The 15,615-nt window shown below is 45.7% G+C and overlaps 1 protein-coding gene across 6 annotated transcripts in view; it reads right to left on the bottom strand.

The window, feature by feature from the left end:
* Positions 1 to 15,615, bottom strand: part of TBCE (tubulin folding cofactor E) — an 89,548-nt gene that overhangs the window by 8,876 nt on the left and 65,057 nt on the right. For 5 of the 6 annotated variants that reach the window (XR_013332010.1, XM_077751730.1, XM_077751726.1 and 2 more), the window contains exons 5-12: positions 11,552 to 11,640; positions 7,294 to 7,393; positions 5,460 to 5,562; positions 4,175 to 4,251; positions 3,015 to 3,110; positions 2,415 to 2,479; positions 2,252 to 2,316; positions 386 to 538 (exon numbers count right to left, since the gene is read on the bottom strand). Coding sequence is in view for 5 of the 6 variants with exons in the window: in XM_077751730.1 (XP_077607856.1) it covers positions 386 to 538; positions 2,252 to 2,316; positions 2,415 to 2,479; positions 3,015 to 3,110; positions 4,175 to 4,251; positions 5,460 to 5,562; positions 7,294 to 7,393; positions 11,552 to 11,640 (748 nt within the window). In the remaining variant the exon portion in view is untranslated. Of the gene's footprint in view, positions 1 to 385; positions 539 to 2,251; positions 2,317 to 2,414; positions 2,480 to 3,014; positions 3,111 to 4,174; positions 4,252 to 5,459; positions 5,563 to 7,293; positions 7,394 to 11,551; positions 11,705 to 15,615 lie in introns of all 6 variants that reach the window. The other variant, XM_077751731.1, reaches the window with a different exon arrangement.

The following is a 15,615-nucleotide window of genomic DNA, read 5'->3' as shown; positions in this document are numbered from 1 at the left end:
CCCCTCCTCAAGGGACAGCTGAGCAACCTCTCCTAATCTCACCTGAGTGACGCTACCTCCTGAGGAGTTGGAAGGAAACATTTCCTTCATAACGTGCGAGGATAGTATTTTACCACTTGGAGGAAAACTACATCTGAACCCTTCACAAGATTCAGGGGCGCGTGGGGGGCTCAGGCGGTTAAGCGTCTGACTCTTGATCTTGGCTCAGGTCATGATCCCATGGTTCGTGAGTTCGAGTCCCACATAGGACTCTGTGCTGACAGCGTGGAGCCTGCTTCAGGTTCTCTCGCTCTCCTCTTCTCTGTACTCTCGTTCACACGCTTGCGTGCACGCTCTCTCAAAACAAACCACCAAAATATACCTCATCATGATACTAAGTGCTCACCTCACATTTGTTCAGGGTCTTCAGCTGACCAATTTTGGCAATAATGAACTGACGTGTGGTCTGAGCTCTGCTGCCTCCTTCAGTCAGGGGGTTTCGTATGCAGGACAGAGCACGCAGACTCTGCAACTTGTCCAGCTCGTTGATAAATGACCACTGAAACCCAGGCAGAAGAAAATCCATGAAATTAAGCCTGCTTCAGGCTACTTTCCCAATTACTTGAACTAATAAGAGGAAAGCAAGAATCCTCCAACGCACAGCACCTCCCTGTGCACCGAGCACCCGCTAAGACCTGTGCCATGTAAAGCGTCCGTCTGCTTACGGGTGAATTAAACTAATTTCTTTGTTAGTATTTTTGGGTTTTCTGAGGAGATTCACCCTGAGGAAGCATTTCTCTTCCAACCTAAAATATATTTCTACTACGGCAAAATAAAAAGTTTCTGTACAGCAAGGGAAGCCATCAGCGAAACTAAAAGGCAACCTACAGAATGGGTGAAGAGAATTGCAAATGACATATCCAATAAAGGGTTAGTATCCAAAATAGGTAAAGAACTTCTAAAAAACTGAACACCCAAAAGACAAATACAGGAAAACCTTGGGTTGCAAGGAACTTGTTCCGTGAGTGTTCCACAAGACGAGCAAACTTTTCTAATGAATTTAATTTGATAAATGAGCGAGGTCTTAAAATAGAAGTAGGACGTGAGGCCGAACATCACGTGATCACAACTGAGGCAGTGGTTCTTGAAATTTGCTTTGACAGACGAGTGCTTTGGATTATAAGCATGTTTCCGGAACGAATTATGCTTGCAACTAAGGTTTCACTGTGATTCAATTAAAAATGGGCAAAAGAAATGAACACATTTCTCCACAGAACCCATCCAGATGGCCAACAGATACAAGCAAAGGTACTCAACATCACTGATCATCAGGGAAATGCAAATCAAAACAACAGTGAGAGATCACCTCACACCTGTCAGAATGGCTCAAAGCAAACACACAAGCAGCAACAAGTGTTGGCGAGGGTGGGGAGAAAAAGGAGCCCTTGTGCACTGCTGGTGGGAATGCAACCTGGTGTGGCCACTGTGAGAAATGGTATGGAGGGTCCTCGGAAAGTTAAAAAAATAGAACTCTGTACAATCCAGTAATTGCATTACTGGGTCTTTACCCAGAAAATGCATAAACACTAGCTTTGGGATACATGCACCCCTGTGTTTACTGCAGCATTATCGACAAGAGCCAAATCATGGAAGTAGCCCAAGTGTCCATCAATAGACGGCTGGATAAAGATGATGTGATATATATATATATATATATATATATATATATAGTTGAAATGTCAAGATTTTATATCTAGAAAAATATTACTCAACCAACAAAAAGAATAAAATCTTGCCATTTGCAACAACATGGACGGAGCAAGAAAGTATTATGCTACGTGAAATAAATCAGCCAGAGAAAGAAAAATACCATGTGATTTCACTCAGGTGGGATTTAAGAAATAAAACAAATGAACAGAGGAAAACAAAAGAGAGACAAACTAAGACTTAACTGTAGAGAACTACAGAGAACTGTAGAGAACTGATGGTTACCAGGGGCGTGGCGGAGGGGGGGGGCGTGAAACACGTGATGGGGATTGAGAGCACACATATCATGTTGAGCCCTGGGTACCGTATGGAAATGGTGAATCTCTGTACTGTACACCTGAAACTAATATAACACTCCATGTTAACTATACTGGAATTAAAGCTAAAAACTTCATAAAGAATATTTTTAAAGTAAAATATCCGTTAACAGAAGGAACCCGCAAACTCCATCAGGAGAGTGGAAGTGAGTGATGGCGCAGTGTGCACACTGTGAAGGGGCTCTTACTTGTGAGATCTGATTGTCATTTACTACCAGGTATTGCAAGGAAGGAAACATTGATGTTTTGCACCCTGGAAAAAAGGAGAATTAAGTTACATGGCAGAAGTGAAAGAGAGAGCTGAAGTCTGGGCTACTGGGCGGGGGGAGTGGAGTGAATGATCTCAAATACCAGTTCCCGCATCCGGAAAATGTAAAGAAGAAATTCCAACGTCAGAAAGGATTAGTTGTTCTAATCTGAAATTTAAAATGTTAAATTTGATTACAAGGAACAATATACAGCGCTATAGGCAGTCAAGCAGACTAGATTTGTAATTCTCTTCCCCCACCCTAGGTTTTCGTGCCTCGTGAAATGCTTAGAAACCAGAGACTGGCTGAGGGCACACAGAGAGGACTGCTTGCGCCACCTTGGGAGGGCTCCCTGGTCACCTAAGTGCTCCTGGTGCCCGCGGCTGCGCCATGAGCCAATGGGTCTCCAAGACGAAAGAGACATGGTCTGACTTCCCCAAGTTTAATGAATGAAGACTTCTGACGTTAGCGCCCGGGCCAGATTACCCCCATCTCCCACCCCCGCCCCCGCCAGGTCCCTGGGACAAACACAGACTACGCGGTAAGTGGCTCGCCAGTACCCGCTCTACACAAATTCCGAGAAAAGTTTCCCAAAGGGAATTGCTCAGTGTGCGAGTTCCACCTGAGCAAGCGCACACAGCCTACGATCCCTTCACTGAAAACTCCCTAAGCGCGGCTGTAACAGCATTTAGGAGCAAATTACCTGGGCAGATATGCTATTAGAAACAGCTGATTTTCATCAATGACTGGATTCGAGGAAAGGTCTAATAACGTGACTGTCTGTAGAACATCCACCGGCCTGTGTGGAAAATCAAAGTGTTTCAACGTGAATTTAATCTCTTACTTGTTTTCAAAGGTATCTTTCAAACTACTTGCACTTGGTGTAAAGGAGGGGAAGGGGGCAGGCGGCGAGTGGGCAGGACTGTGAAAGGGCAACAGGAAGGGCCTTGTGGGGCTGGAAAGGTCCTCTCTGTGGACGGACCAGCTTCAAGATCCTGGCTGTGGTATCGCACCCGTGGGGGAAAGTGGGTGGTGGGTCCAGGGGAGCTCTGGGTGTTCTTTCTTGTAACTGTATGTGAACCTCAAATTATCCCCAAATAAACAGGTTAGTTTAAAAACACCTGCATTCACCTGTATAGTAAATTGTTCCATACAGTAAAATCTCATTAGTTTGAATCCTTTCATTGGGAATGTGTTGTAAATTTGCCCACGTTTCATTTCATGGTAATTTAATGACATCAACAAAACAAAGAGGAGACAACATGTTTAATTTACTTGAAAAGACTAAGCTTTTCCACAGACTCTGGTTCACCAATCTTCCACAGACAGTGTTACCTACGATGCAGGATTTGATCCGGATTAAAGCATTTCCTCCAGAACCTCCATTTAGAAACAGAAGTTAACTATATTTTTGTGAAGCTAGTAACGTTCTTGTCTTCAAATATGTTTAATTCAAGGCTTTCACTCAGATGGGCTTTTCCTCAACTAGAACAAATTAGCTGACATTGTAATTTGTGAGTAACACGCATTTTCCAACTCTTATTTGCAAATCCTTAAAAAAAAATCATGTTGGGGGGGCGCCCAGGTGGCTTAGTCGGTTAAGTGTCTGACTCCATTTCTGCTCAGGTTGTGATCTCACAGTCCATGGGATCAAGCCCCACATCTGGCTCTGTGCTGACAGCGTGGAGCCCACTTGGGATTCTCTCTCCCTCTCTCTCTCTCTGCCCCTTCCCCCCCTGCCACTCTCTCTCTCTCAAAATAAATAAATAAACATTAAAAAAAATTAGTGTTGGGTGTAATGGAGATCATGTATTTATTCAGGATAACTGAATGGTGACAGGTGTGTACGTGGGCCCTTGTTACCTTTCTGAAATGGAGAGACTGTTAGACCTGAGGTACAGCTCCTCCAGGACCGGCCACCCAGGGGCGCACCGCAGCACCTAGAAGGGAAATGGGTCAGGGCCTGTAGTTTCTTCCCAGGTGTTTATTACTATACCCTTCCTATCAAGTCAGTTCAGTTAGTGTTTGAGACCTACAGTGCCCTACAGACATTTCATCCAGGCTCTAATTCGGCCCAGGAGTGCTACGGGACTGGCGATACAATTTACATGTTAAAAGCTGTGTTTTAATGACACGGACGCATATACATCGGGCACTCTGAGCCCTCCGAGGTAGCCGTGAACGTGCCATCCAGGGGCGTCCACAACTGCGCAAGGTTCCTGAGAGGTGGACTTGCAGACGTGGACAGTTTGCTTAACCAGAGGAAAGGATTTGATGTCAACCCCTTCTCCTCAATGCTCAACGCCACCCTGGGTTTGCAGAGTACGCTGATCGGACGGTACTTCACGACCGTGATTTCTCAGTTCCCTCACTTGCACTTCACCACTGTCCCCAGCACCTGCATCTCCAAGTGCCCTTCCTGTTCCAGTGCTAAACCTGAACACACTCACCAGGAAGCAGCCCTAGGACACAAGTGCACGAGGCAGAGGCGACTCATCTCCAAGGAAGGTGCCTCAGTGGCATTTCATAGATGAACCACTTCGCCGGGGTATGCCCCCATCTGCACTAGTTCGAAAAAGGAATATTCTGGGTGTGGGAGGTCAGTTAACCTCGGATAGAAAATAGTAGTGCCAGATATAAACCCCAAACGCTGCCAGGCGAAGGAGCCGTGAGCCCACTTCGAACCCAGCTGTATAGGATGAACAGCGGACCTGCAGCAGCCAAACTGCAACAAGAGGAGGAAGCGAGACCCTTTGGGCAGCTCCGCCTGGAGCACTTGCGGGAAAACACGGCGAGCTAAAAGCCATAGCTAACTTGAGGGCTTTCAAAGTTCAGCCTGTGTTAACTGCACAGCACCACGGAGCGCCAACCGTCTAGAAAGACAGCTGAACAAATCAGGAGCCGAGAGAGAGAGAACACGGATCCCAACACAGAAACTTCTACTTCATTACAACAATTTTGTAATTCCTTTTTGTGAGGCAGTTTCAAGATATTTCGATAATATATAGATATATTACTTGGATAATATATATATATATTATTTGGACAAGATGATTAGAATGAAGCCACAGTTGTGCCTCGATTCCCTATTAAGCCAAGAATTTAAAATTTCTTATCTCTGGGTAATACACCAAAGAAATATGATTACCTCAGCCCATGTTATTCCTGTCCGGTTAAGGACTAAAACCTTCAGTGCAGGAAATGTTCTGGTGAGAGATGGTGAATCCGAGGGAAAGTTTAGTTTATTCTCACTGTGTAGAAAGAGAAACACAATGTGCTGATTGCTTGCTCTCCAGTAGGCCTGAGTGAAAGTCACAGGAAGCAACAATTTGGGATTTAATACGAGGAATTTGATTTGTTTCCACCTTAAAGTGAAATTAAGGGTGCCTGGGTGGCTCAGTTGGCTAAGCGTCCGACTCTAGGTTTTGGCTCAGGTCATGATCTCGCGGTTCATAGGATTGAGCCCTACGTCGGGCTCTCTGCTGAGTGTGGAGCCTACTTGTGATTCTCTCTCCCCCCCCAACCCCCTCCTGTTAATACTCTCTCAAAATAAACATTTTATTAAAAAATGGGATTAATTAAAACCTAAGGGAGTCCAGACTATTAGTCCTACTGACACGCTATAACAAAAGCTAGAATTTTCCTTCTCCAGAGTCTCTAAACCCCTCTTTTCCATTAGGATGGATCCAATAAATCACCATCCTTTCAATTTTCTCCCATGATCCTCATCTCAGAAAGGACTCAATCCTGACAGTCCTTTTATTTTGTTAAAAAATAAAAGTCTTTAATGTTTATTGTATTTTTGAAAGACAGATAGCACGAGCAGTGAAAGGGCAGAGAGTGAGGGAGACACAATTTGAGGCAGGCTTCAGGCTCTGAGCTGTCAGCACAGAGCCTGACGTGGGGCTCAAACTTATGAACCATGAGATTATGACCTGAGTGAAGTTGGACGCTTAACCAACTGAGCCACCCAGGCACCCCCTGACAGTCTTTTTGAAAGAAGATACCATTAAAACATTTATTATTATTATTAGCTATTATTTCCAGAAGAGGGGACGCAGCAGGTCAACTTACACCCTTTGCTCTATTTGAAGCACAATTCATTTCGGCCTGATTACCTGCTATAATCGAATCTGCCTGAACCAGGTACAACCCACTTGTATATGTAAAGCTGGCTCGAGTATGAAAGGGGATGCCTGGCTAAGCCCTTGGAAAATTAGGTTCAGAGATTGAAACTAAGCAAGAATTTGAAAAGGCCTGGAAAACCGTGGCCTTAGGGAAACACGTAGATTGACGGAAAATCCTGATCAGAACTGAACGAAACAGTGGTCCAATGAAATTATTCATTCTGAAAGCAATTAAATGCTAGAAGCTTCAGAATGGACAAGCACTTTTTTTTTTAAAGATTTTATTAAGTAATCTCTACACCCAGCGTGGGGTTCGCACTTCTGACCCCAAGATCAGGAGTTGCACGTCCCACTGACTGAGTCAGCCAAGGTGCCCCAAACAAGCACTGCTCATAGCACCTCTCCTACTCCTCAGTTACAGACCAACTCCTCCAGATGGCCCAACCTTCCTGGTTAGGTTCACAAAAAATATGAAGATCTCCTTGCTCACCAGGTCAACCCACCCCCAGCCAATCAAAAGTGAAAACACATTCCATCCCCCACCCCAAAAAAGGGATGCCTGGCTGGATCAGTCAATAAAGTGTGTGACTCTTGATTTCAGGATTGTGAGTTCGAGCCCCACGTTGGGTGTAGAGATTAAAAGTAAAACACACCCCTATTGGTGAGTCACCTCATGTGACCATTTGAAAAAATGAAAAACTACGATAACCAAAGAATATTAAAGAATAAGTTAAATAAAAAGTGAGACTAAGTTAGGCTTCAATTCCAGTAAGTTGTCTCCCCCTTCCTTCCCACAATGATATCATGAGGAAAGGGGAGAGATCAGGTGACAAATGGACATCCAAGAGTTCATACCTGAGATTGAGAAATTCCAGGTGTTTGAGCTGATCAGCAATATCTAGGACTTCATCCCATGAGGACAACAGGTTTCTTGACAAATCTACCTTTCTGATATCTCAAAGCACATGTTAAGAAAGAGTAATATAGAAAGATTTATACAAGACATAACAATAGTTACCTCTTAATTCTGGAGCATAGATCTTTTTTTTTTTTTTTTTTAACACTTCATACCCTTCTAGTCTGCTTGAAACTTTTTCATGAGCACATACTACGTTTACCTTTAAAACTTTTTTTTTAATTTTAGACAGAAAAAGAATTTTAGCAGGCTCCATGCTCATCACTGAGCCTGACATGGGGCTCAATCCCACAACCCTGGGATTATGACCTAACCTGAAATCAGGAGCATTTGTTCAACTGACTAAGCCATGCAGGTGCCCTGCTTTTACCTTTTTAAATCACCCAACTCTTGCTTCAGATTCTGTGTCTCCCTCTCTCTTTGTCCCTCCCCAGCTCACACTGTCTCTCTCTCTCTTAAAACTAAATAAACAATGTGTGTGTGTATCTTTTTTTTTTTTTTTTGAAAGGGGTGCCTACGTGGCTCGGTTGGTTAAACATCCAACTTTGGCTCAGGTCATGATCTCACAGTTTGTGAGTTCAAGCCCCACATCAGGCTCTGTGCTGACAGCTCAGAACCTGGGGACTGCTTTGGATTCTGTGTCTCCCCTTCTTTCTGCCCCATCCCAGCTCGCTTGCTCTCTCTCTCTCAAAAATAGATAAACATTAACATATATATATTTTTAAAAAGGGAGCCCCGGTGGCTCAGTTGGCTAAGCGTCTGACTTCGGTTCAGGTCATGATCTCCCAGTTTGTGAGTCTGAGCCCCACATCGGGCTCTGTGCTGACAGCTCAGAGCCTGGAGCCTGCTTTCGATTCTGTGTCTCCCCCTCTCTCTGCCCTTCCCTAGTTCGTACTCGGTCTCTCTCTCAAAAATAAACATTAAAATTTTTTTTAATCACCAACTCTTTATTTAGAAATGAAAGTTTGCCATCGTATATTGCAAACTTGAGACAAACATCTACAGTCATGTAATGAAGAACCAAATGTTATAACCAATGCTAAACCATTCTAAGGCTATCCAGCAAAAGAGAAAAAAGAACAATGATAGTGACTGATTTATTAAGCACCTAAGGTGTACCTAGAAGGCCTTGTCCTTGGCACTGCTGACAGCCATGGTGCACCATTCTGCCCTGCACTGCGGGAACCCCCAGATCATGAGCGGCATCTCCAGGACAGACAGGGCTTAGCATGGAGAAATGTTCTACAGCGCTAAAGAAGATTTGGGACTTCAGGAAGAAGTCCTACAATAAGATTTGTCCTACAATAAACTAGTAGGACAGAAAGAAAAAAGCACCGAGCTGAATGCTAGAGGGGAGTGCCATGCCACCCAGAAGGGCACGGCTTAGCAGAGCCTTGGGGGCAGAGAAACGGAAGAGAAGGTCGGAGCAGGACAGGACCAGCTAAAGGAAGAGTCTTGCATGCTACTCTGTTACGCTGGGAAATTATTAGATGAATACATCTATTCCACAAGTGTGGGGGCCAGCAGTATAGCAGCGAGCACAACAGTCTCACTGCAGGAGACAGCGTTAAGCACGAGTGAGCCAGGTACAGAGACAGGCTCAGGGCAGAGGCAAGGCATGTGTGGGTACTCCATATACACTGGTTGTGGAAGACCATCTTCTCGGTGCAAGCCCACTTAAGCACAGCAGCTCAGGGAATGATGAAATGCCATCTTGGAGAAGAGCCTCCTGGCAAAGAGAATGATACAAGCAAAGGCCCTGTGGTTAGAACGCGTGTGGCCTATGACAAGGACAGCGAGCTCCACTGTTCCTCCGGCAGAGGGGGTGTGGGATGCTGGAAATGCGGTCACATGGGCTGCAAGGGCCAGGCCACATCACAAAGGGCCCTGTAGGCTACTACAAATCTTGGTTGGTCTCTGAAATGGGTACTACTGGGGAGGTCGGGACCCTCCTGCGATCGCTGAGCTGGGTGCTTTCACGCCTCATGGTCAAGCTCCAACCACCTTTCATTTCCATGACGCTGCTGACTGGGGGCCGTTGGGGTTGGTTAGAAATGGGGAGTCCAGTATCCTTCCCTCACCGTGTAGGTCAGGATCATAAATATACCTGCTAGTGTGCCCAGAGCACACGGACATCTGCATTCTGAAATCAACTCCAAACAATCTTACAGTTTCACACACTGCCCCTCGTGCACACTCACCCTGTGCCCCGTGCAGAGCCCGCTGGCGGAGCGGGAGAGGCGCTTCCCAGCCCGGCAAGCTCAGGGCCGAGGCACTCCCGCGGCCTGTCATCCCGGGCTCAGGGAGGGACCTCGGAGGGGGCCACCCAAAAAGGATGACTGGATTAGACACACAGGCAAAACTTCCACTTTAGGCTGGAATTCAATCAGGAACTGCAAGACATCCATCACCACATCTGCAAATATCAGCCGGAACTTGATTATCTCACAAAACCTCATCTCTTCCGGTCTCAGAGGATGCATCTCCACATAAAGCAGCAAGACGCTGCCTCTCTGGCCACTGCTGACAACTCTGAGCGACCCAATGGCCGACATTCCCAAACCTACCTACTGGCCAGGTCGTTTCTGATACACTGAAAATAAGTCTTGTGCCACCCAATTCCAATCTTCTCAAAGATTGGGGAGCTGGCCAGGCAGATCACAGAATGCTCCAGAAGCTGCCGTTGCATCCTTACCAAACTACACCCTCTGCCTTGGTTACCATAACCACGGAGAAGGGACCACGTTGGTTCGGCTCACGGGAGCGGATGCGAGGGACTGCTCGCTGGCAAGGTGACCAAGTCCCGACAGACCCGCAGGCTGAGGGAGTGGACATCCAGACACGCTGGCTGGGAGCTCTGCTCTAATTTCTGTCCCCACAAAGGACGCACTGTAGGCGTAGTTAGAAATAGCTGGCTAAGGAGAGCTGCTCATCTGCCGACTCCTCCCGCAGAGATAACATGGGTCACAAACAGCTATCTTTGGCATAAATTATTACGTGGAGACTGGGCAGACTTCAAAAATTGTGAGACAACCTTTTTAAGTTATAGAAAGTGGTTGATGAGCACCGGGTGTTATATGGAAACCAACTTGACAATAAACTATAATAAAAATACAGACATACATAAAGTTAGAGAAAGTGGGGGCACCTGGGCAGCTCAGTTGAGCATCTTGATTTCACTCTTGATTTCAGCTCAGGTAATGATCCCAGGGTCTTGGGATTGAGCCCCATGTCAGCACGGAGCTGGATTAAGACTCTCCTCTGACCCCTCTCCCTCTCCTCCCCTCCCCCACTCACATGTTCTTTCTCTCAAAAATAAATAAAAAATAAAAGTATTTTAAGTTAGAGAAAATGTATCTCATTTGCCAGTGGGAGTTTTTTTTTTAATATTTATTTTTGAGAGAGTGAGCTTGTGCATGCGAGCGGGGGAGGGGCAGAGAGAGAGGGAGACACAGAATCCGAAGCAGGCTCCAGGCTCTGAGCTGTCAGCACAGAGCCCAACGCAGGGCTCGAACCCACAAACCGTGGGATCATGACCTGAGCCGAAGTCGGACGCTCAACCGACTGAGCCACCCAGGCGCCCATTGTTTTTCTGTTTTTTAACTTAATCTCCCATATTTTTAGTTGTGGGCATGAGAGCAATGTACGGCACACACACACACGCACACCTCTTCCAGGAGAGGGTAGAAGAGATTACAAACTCCGGGAAAGCCCGTTTGGAGGAACTGTGACAGCCGCAGGCAGCTGCCCGAAACCGGAGAGAGGAGTTTGCTCGCTCACCAGGCGGCGGTCCAGCACGGCCAGCACAGGGGCCCTGTGATGCGGTCAGGCACCCCCGCTCCTCCTCAGCTTGCCCAGGCCATGCTGGACGGTCATCTTCACACGGGACAGCTGCCGGGCCCTGGGCGTCCCGTCCTCGCTCAAGGCAGGGAGCAGGGCAAAGGCTCTGGGCAGGAGGCAGATGCAGGCCAGGTCTGGGCCCCAGAAGGAGCCCTGTCCAGAGACTGCTGCTTGGCGTTTCCTTGGCTGGGACGGGCACACAGCCTCACCTGCTGGCAAAGGGGCCTGGGAAGGTGAGTGGCTCCGCTGGGCAGCGACTGCCCCCCAGTGAAACGCAGATGCCCTTAGGAAGGAAGCTGGGGACGATGGACATAGGGAGGGCCACGCCCAGTGTCAGACACTCGGTGAAAAGGATACGAGGACACGCTTTGGCAATTGCTCCTTTGTCGCCAGCACCATTCACCACGCAGCTCCTCAGAGAAATTTCTTGCAACATGCTCAGCTGACTGCATGAAAAACAGAGTTCACACGTATGCATAAGCACGTACATGTCCATTGGCCCTTTAAAACCTAAAAAGCATTTCAGACATATCAAAAGTCATCAAAAAAATAACAGATACCAGCACCTACCACCCACTATAAGAAACAAAGCTTTTGGGGCGCCTGGATGGCCCGGTTGGATGAGTGTCCGACTCTTGATTTCAGCTCCGGCCATGATCTCACAGTTCATGAGTGTGAACCCCGCGTCGGGCTCTCTGCTGACCATGCAGAGCCTGCTTGGGATTCTCTCTCTGTGCCCCTCTCCCCTGCTCTCAATTTCTCTCTCTCAAAATAAACAAACATAAAAAGAAATAAAGCTTTAAACTACAAAGAAAAAAAGCATCACATACACTACAAATAAAGATGAAGTCCTCTGTGTTCCTCCCAGGACATTTCCCTTCCTTCTCTGCTCCCTATAGGTGACCCATGTCCTATACTTGGTGTTTGTTTAAACTTAAGCATTGAACAGTTTTACCACACATTTGCATATCCCTATAGTGTTTCATGTATAATGAAATTTGGTATCAACAGTATCCTACCATATACATCCCCTCCTCCAAAGTTTTTCTCCTCAACAGTATACTGTTCAACAGGGAGATTTAGCTATACCGACCCATGTACTCTAGAGCCACTCCGTTTTAGAGGTTATAGACCACGACTAATTTATTTACTCCTCTGCTGACATGCAGAGGATTCCCAACCACACTGTGTGCTCGTTGCCCTCACACGCCAAAGGCTCCCTAGGGTTACATCCTGGCGAGCGTACATTCCTTCAGCTTTACTACATAATCTCTGAAGCCACTTTTTAGGTGTAGAGAATCTGTGTTTTCTACTCAAAGAGCCCATGTGTTCCAGTCTCCTAAGAGTATCTAGAACATGAAATCTGGAGACCCATCACCAAGGTTTAAACCCCAATTCCACAGCTTCCTTTGGGCTTAAGTTAAAATCTTTGTGCCTCTGATTCCACAGCTTTAAAATGCTGTGGCATGCACACATGTTCACAGCTGCATTACCACAGGAGCCAAAGAGTAGAAACTACCCAAGAGCCCATCAATGGATGAACGGACAAATTGTGGTACGTCCATAAAGTGGAATACTACTTGGCCTTAAAAAGGAAATTCTGACATACAATACACCGTGGGTAAACTTAAGGACATCATGCTAAGTGAAATAAGCCAGTCACAAAAGGGCAATACTGTAGGATTACACTCACGTGAGGTTCTTAGAAGAGTCAACCCTGCAGAGACAGAAAGCAGCATGGTGGCTGCCAGGAGCTGGGGGTGGGGGAAGGGAAACGAGGAGCTGCTGTTTGATGGGGGACAGAGTTTCAGTTTGGGAAGGTGAAAAGGTTCTGGAGATAGACGGTGTTGACGGCTGTGTGAATGTACTTAGCGCTACCAGACTATACACTTAAAAATGGTTAAGGTGGTAAATTTTTTTTAAATAATCCTAAATGCTGTAATTTGGTGAGTTTTGGCATTTGTAAAACCTCAGAATGCTGCCTGATACGCAGTAAGTTATTTTGTAAGTATTTATAAAAATAGGGGCACCTGGGTGACTCAGTCAGTTGAGCATCCAACTTTGGCTCAGGTCATGCTCTCACAGTCCATGGGTTCGAGCCCCGCCTCAGGCTTTGTGCTGACAGCTTAGAGCCTGGAGCCTGCTTTGGATTCTGTGTGTCTCTCTCTCTGTCCCTTCCCAAATCACGCTTGCTCTCAATAAATATAAAAAAAACATTTTTAATAAATAATAAAAAACTGACAACCTTTCGGGGAAACACTCAGATCAAGGTGCAAGGCACATACTATTACGACCATCACAATCTGGGGGAAACGCAGCAGCAAAGGCCTAACACAGAGCCTTCCAAACGCGCTCAGTTCACAGTGCTCTTGGTGTTTTAGTATTTCTTTCAGTGTCTCCAGGAGACAAAGGAAACACCTCAGTTTCCATTTAGTAAGTAGTTAGGGCCATACAACTGAGTAACGATTTACATCCTGTGAACTTAGTGTCAGCTGGGCCCTGCACAACTTCCCAAACCCTGGAATCCGACTGGACATCACTACCTCCATTTCTTGTTTCCATGATGATTTTCAGGAGGTACTCGCTTTTTATCACAGCAATCACCAAAAACCCAGCCTTTGCAGGGATAGGACACCCACAAAGGGAACCGTAGGAATATCATGAAACTGAATAGCCTCAAGCTAATAGCTTGCTCCGTATCCAACAGAGGTCACTGCTTCCCTCTAAAATTAAAAAGACCCTGCTGTGCCCAGTGAGTTCTCTGCAGTGCCCAAAGGACCTTGCTCCAAAACTTAGAATCCTAGGTCTCAGTATAGACCTCACTCCAAAGGCAAAGCCATGTCCAAGAGAAGTCCTACATACTGGTTTTTCTCTTTTTAATCCATGTTTTCTAAGTCTTAGCAGTACAAACTCAGAGCTGGTCAGCTGGATATTATTGAGATAATATGATGGCTTAAAGTAGAGGATTCTTTCCATCCTTAACACAGATGATAGAATTGCACTGAACAATCTCACTTGTTATCCCCAAAGGCTCCAACAGCTTAGGTAATGTTTTGCAAATGAAGAAACAGGCTTAGAATGAGGCATACTATCTCTAACAGCTAGAAAGTTGTCAGAGATAGAAGATGGCTTAGCTGACACCTGAACCCAGACCAACTCCAACATTGGTCATTTCCAAGAAAGTCACTAGCTAATTACTGAATGCAATGATGCTCAAATAGTAGGGTGAATCCCCCCCTCAAAAAAGTCTTGAGTTATACAGTTGTTCATAGTCAGGGGAGAGAAATTGGTTTGCAATTTGTCCATATTCACAGAGCCATAGTATTCTCTGAATGAGATTGACCAGTAAGAAAAAACTGCCTCTTTTGAGGTAAAAGGTATCTCAATATCTTTTTTCATTTTTTTCTATTATTTGCACTTTTTAAAAATTTTTTTATTTTTTATTTTATTTCTAGGAGAGAGAGAGACAGCGTGAGCGGGGAGGGTCAGAGAGAGAGGGAGTCACAGACTCTGAAATAGGTTCCAGGCTCTGAGCTGGCAGTCAGCACAGAGCCCGACGCGGGGCTCGAGCCCACGAACCGCGAGATCATGACCTAAGCGAAGGTCGGATGCTTAACCGACTAAGCCACCCAGGTGCCCCTATTATTTGCACTTTAAATGGAAAAAATAAAGCAAAAAAGCCCAACCCTATGAAGCACATATTTCTTCAAATTTAAGTAAACCAGTAGGATAAAAAGCAAAAAGCATTCATGACAGTTATCTCTCGGTGGTGGCATGAAGGCGTGACCTCCTTTTGTTCAATGTATCTAGTTCCTAAATTCTCACCAAGGAGTGTAAACTGCTTTGTGATTAACAGTTAAGTTGTTGCTTTTATAAAAATCTCAATTTATTTAGTTTTTTTTTCTCCTTCACATACTTTTTTTATTGAAAAAATTATGTATAGGAAAGTATGTGCATTAGCCTACGTATCCATAAGTACACCTCGGTGTTTTTAAAGGAGTACACACAGGTAACCACCACCCAGATCAAGAAATAGTACAGGGGCGCTTGGCTAGCTCAGTCAGTGGAGCACACAACTCACAATTCTAGATCACAGGGTTGTGAGTTCAAGCCCCATGTTGGGTGTGGAGCCTACTTAAAAAATAAAAAAGGGGTGCCTGGGTGGCTCAGTTGGTTAAGCGTCTGACTTCGGCTCAGGTCACGATCTCATGGTCTGGGGGTTTGAGCCCCACGTCAGGCTGTGCTGACAGCTCAGAGCCCAGAGCCTGCTTTGGATTCTAGGTCTCCCTTTCTCTCTCAAAATAATAAACATTAAAAAGTTTTCAATAAAAAATAATAAATACAGTAAATGATTTAGGGGGAAAAAAAAGAAGAAATAGTCCATTCTCAGGACTCAGGAAGGCCTCTTTTCGCCCCTGACA

The sequence above is a fragment of the Crocuta crocuta genome, unplaced genomic scaffold, assembly GCF_008692635.1.
Source record: "Crocuta crocuta isolate KB4526 unplaced genomic scaffold, BGI_CrCroc_1.0 scaffold59-1, whole genome shotgun sequence".
In the NCBI taxonomy this organism is placed as follows: Eukaryota; Metazoa; Chordata; class Mammalia; order Carnivora; family Hyaenidae; genus Crocuta; species Crocuta crocuta.
This window is presented reverse-complemented; position numbering and strand designations above follow the sequence as displayed.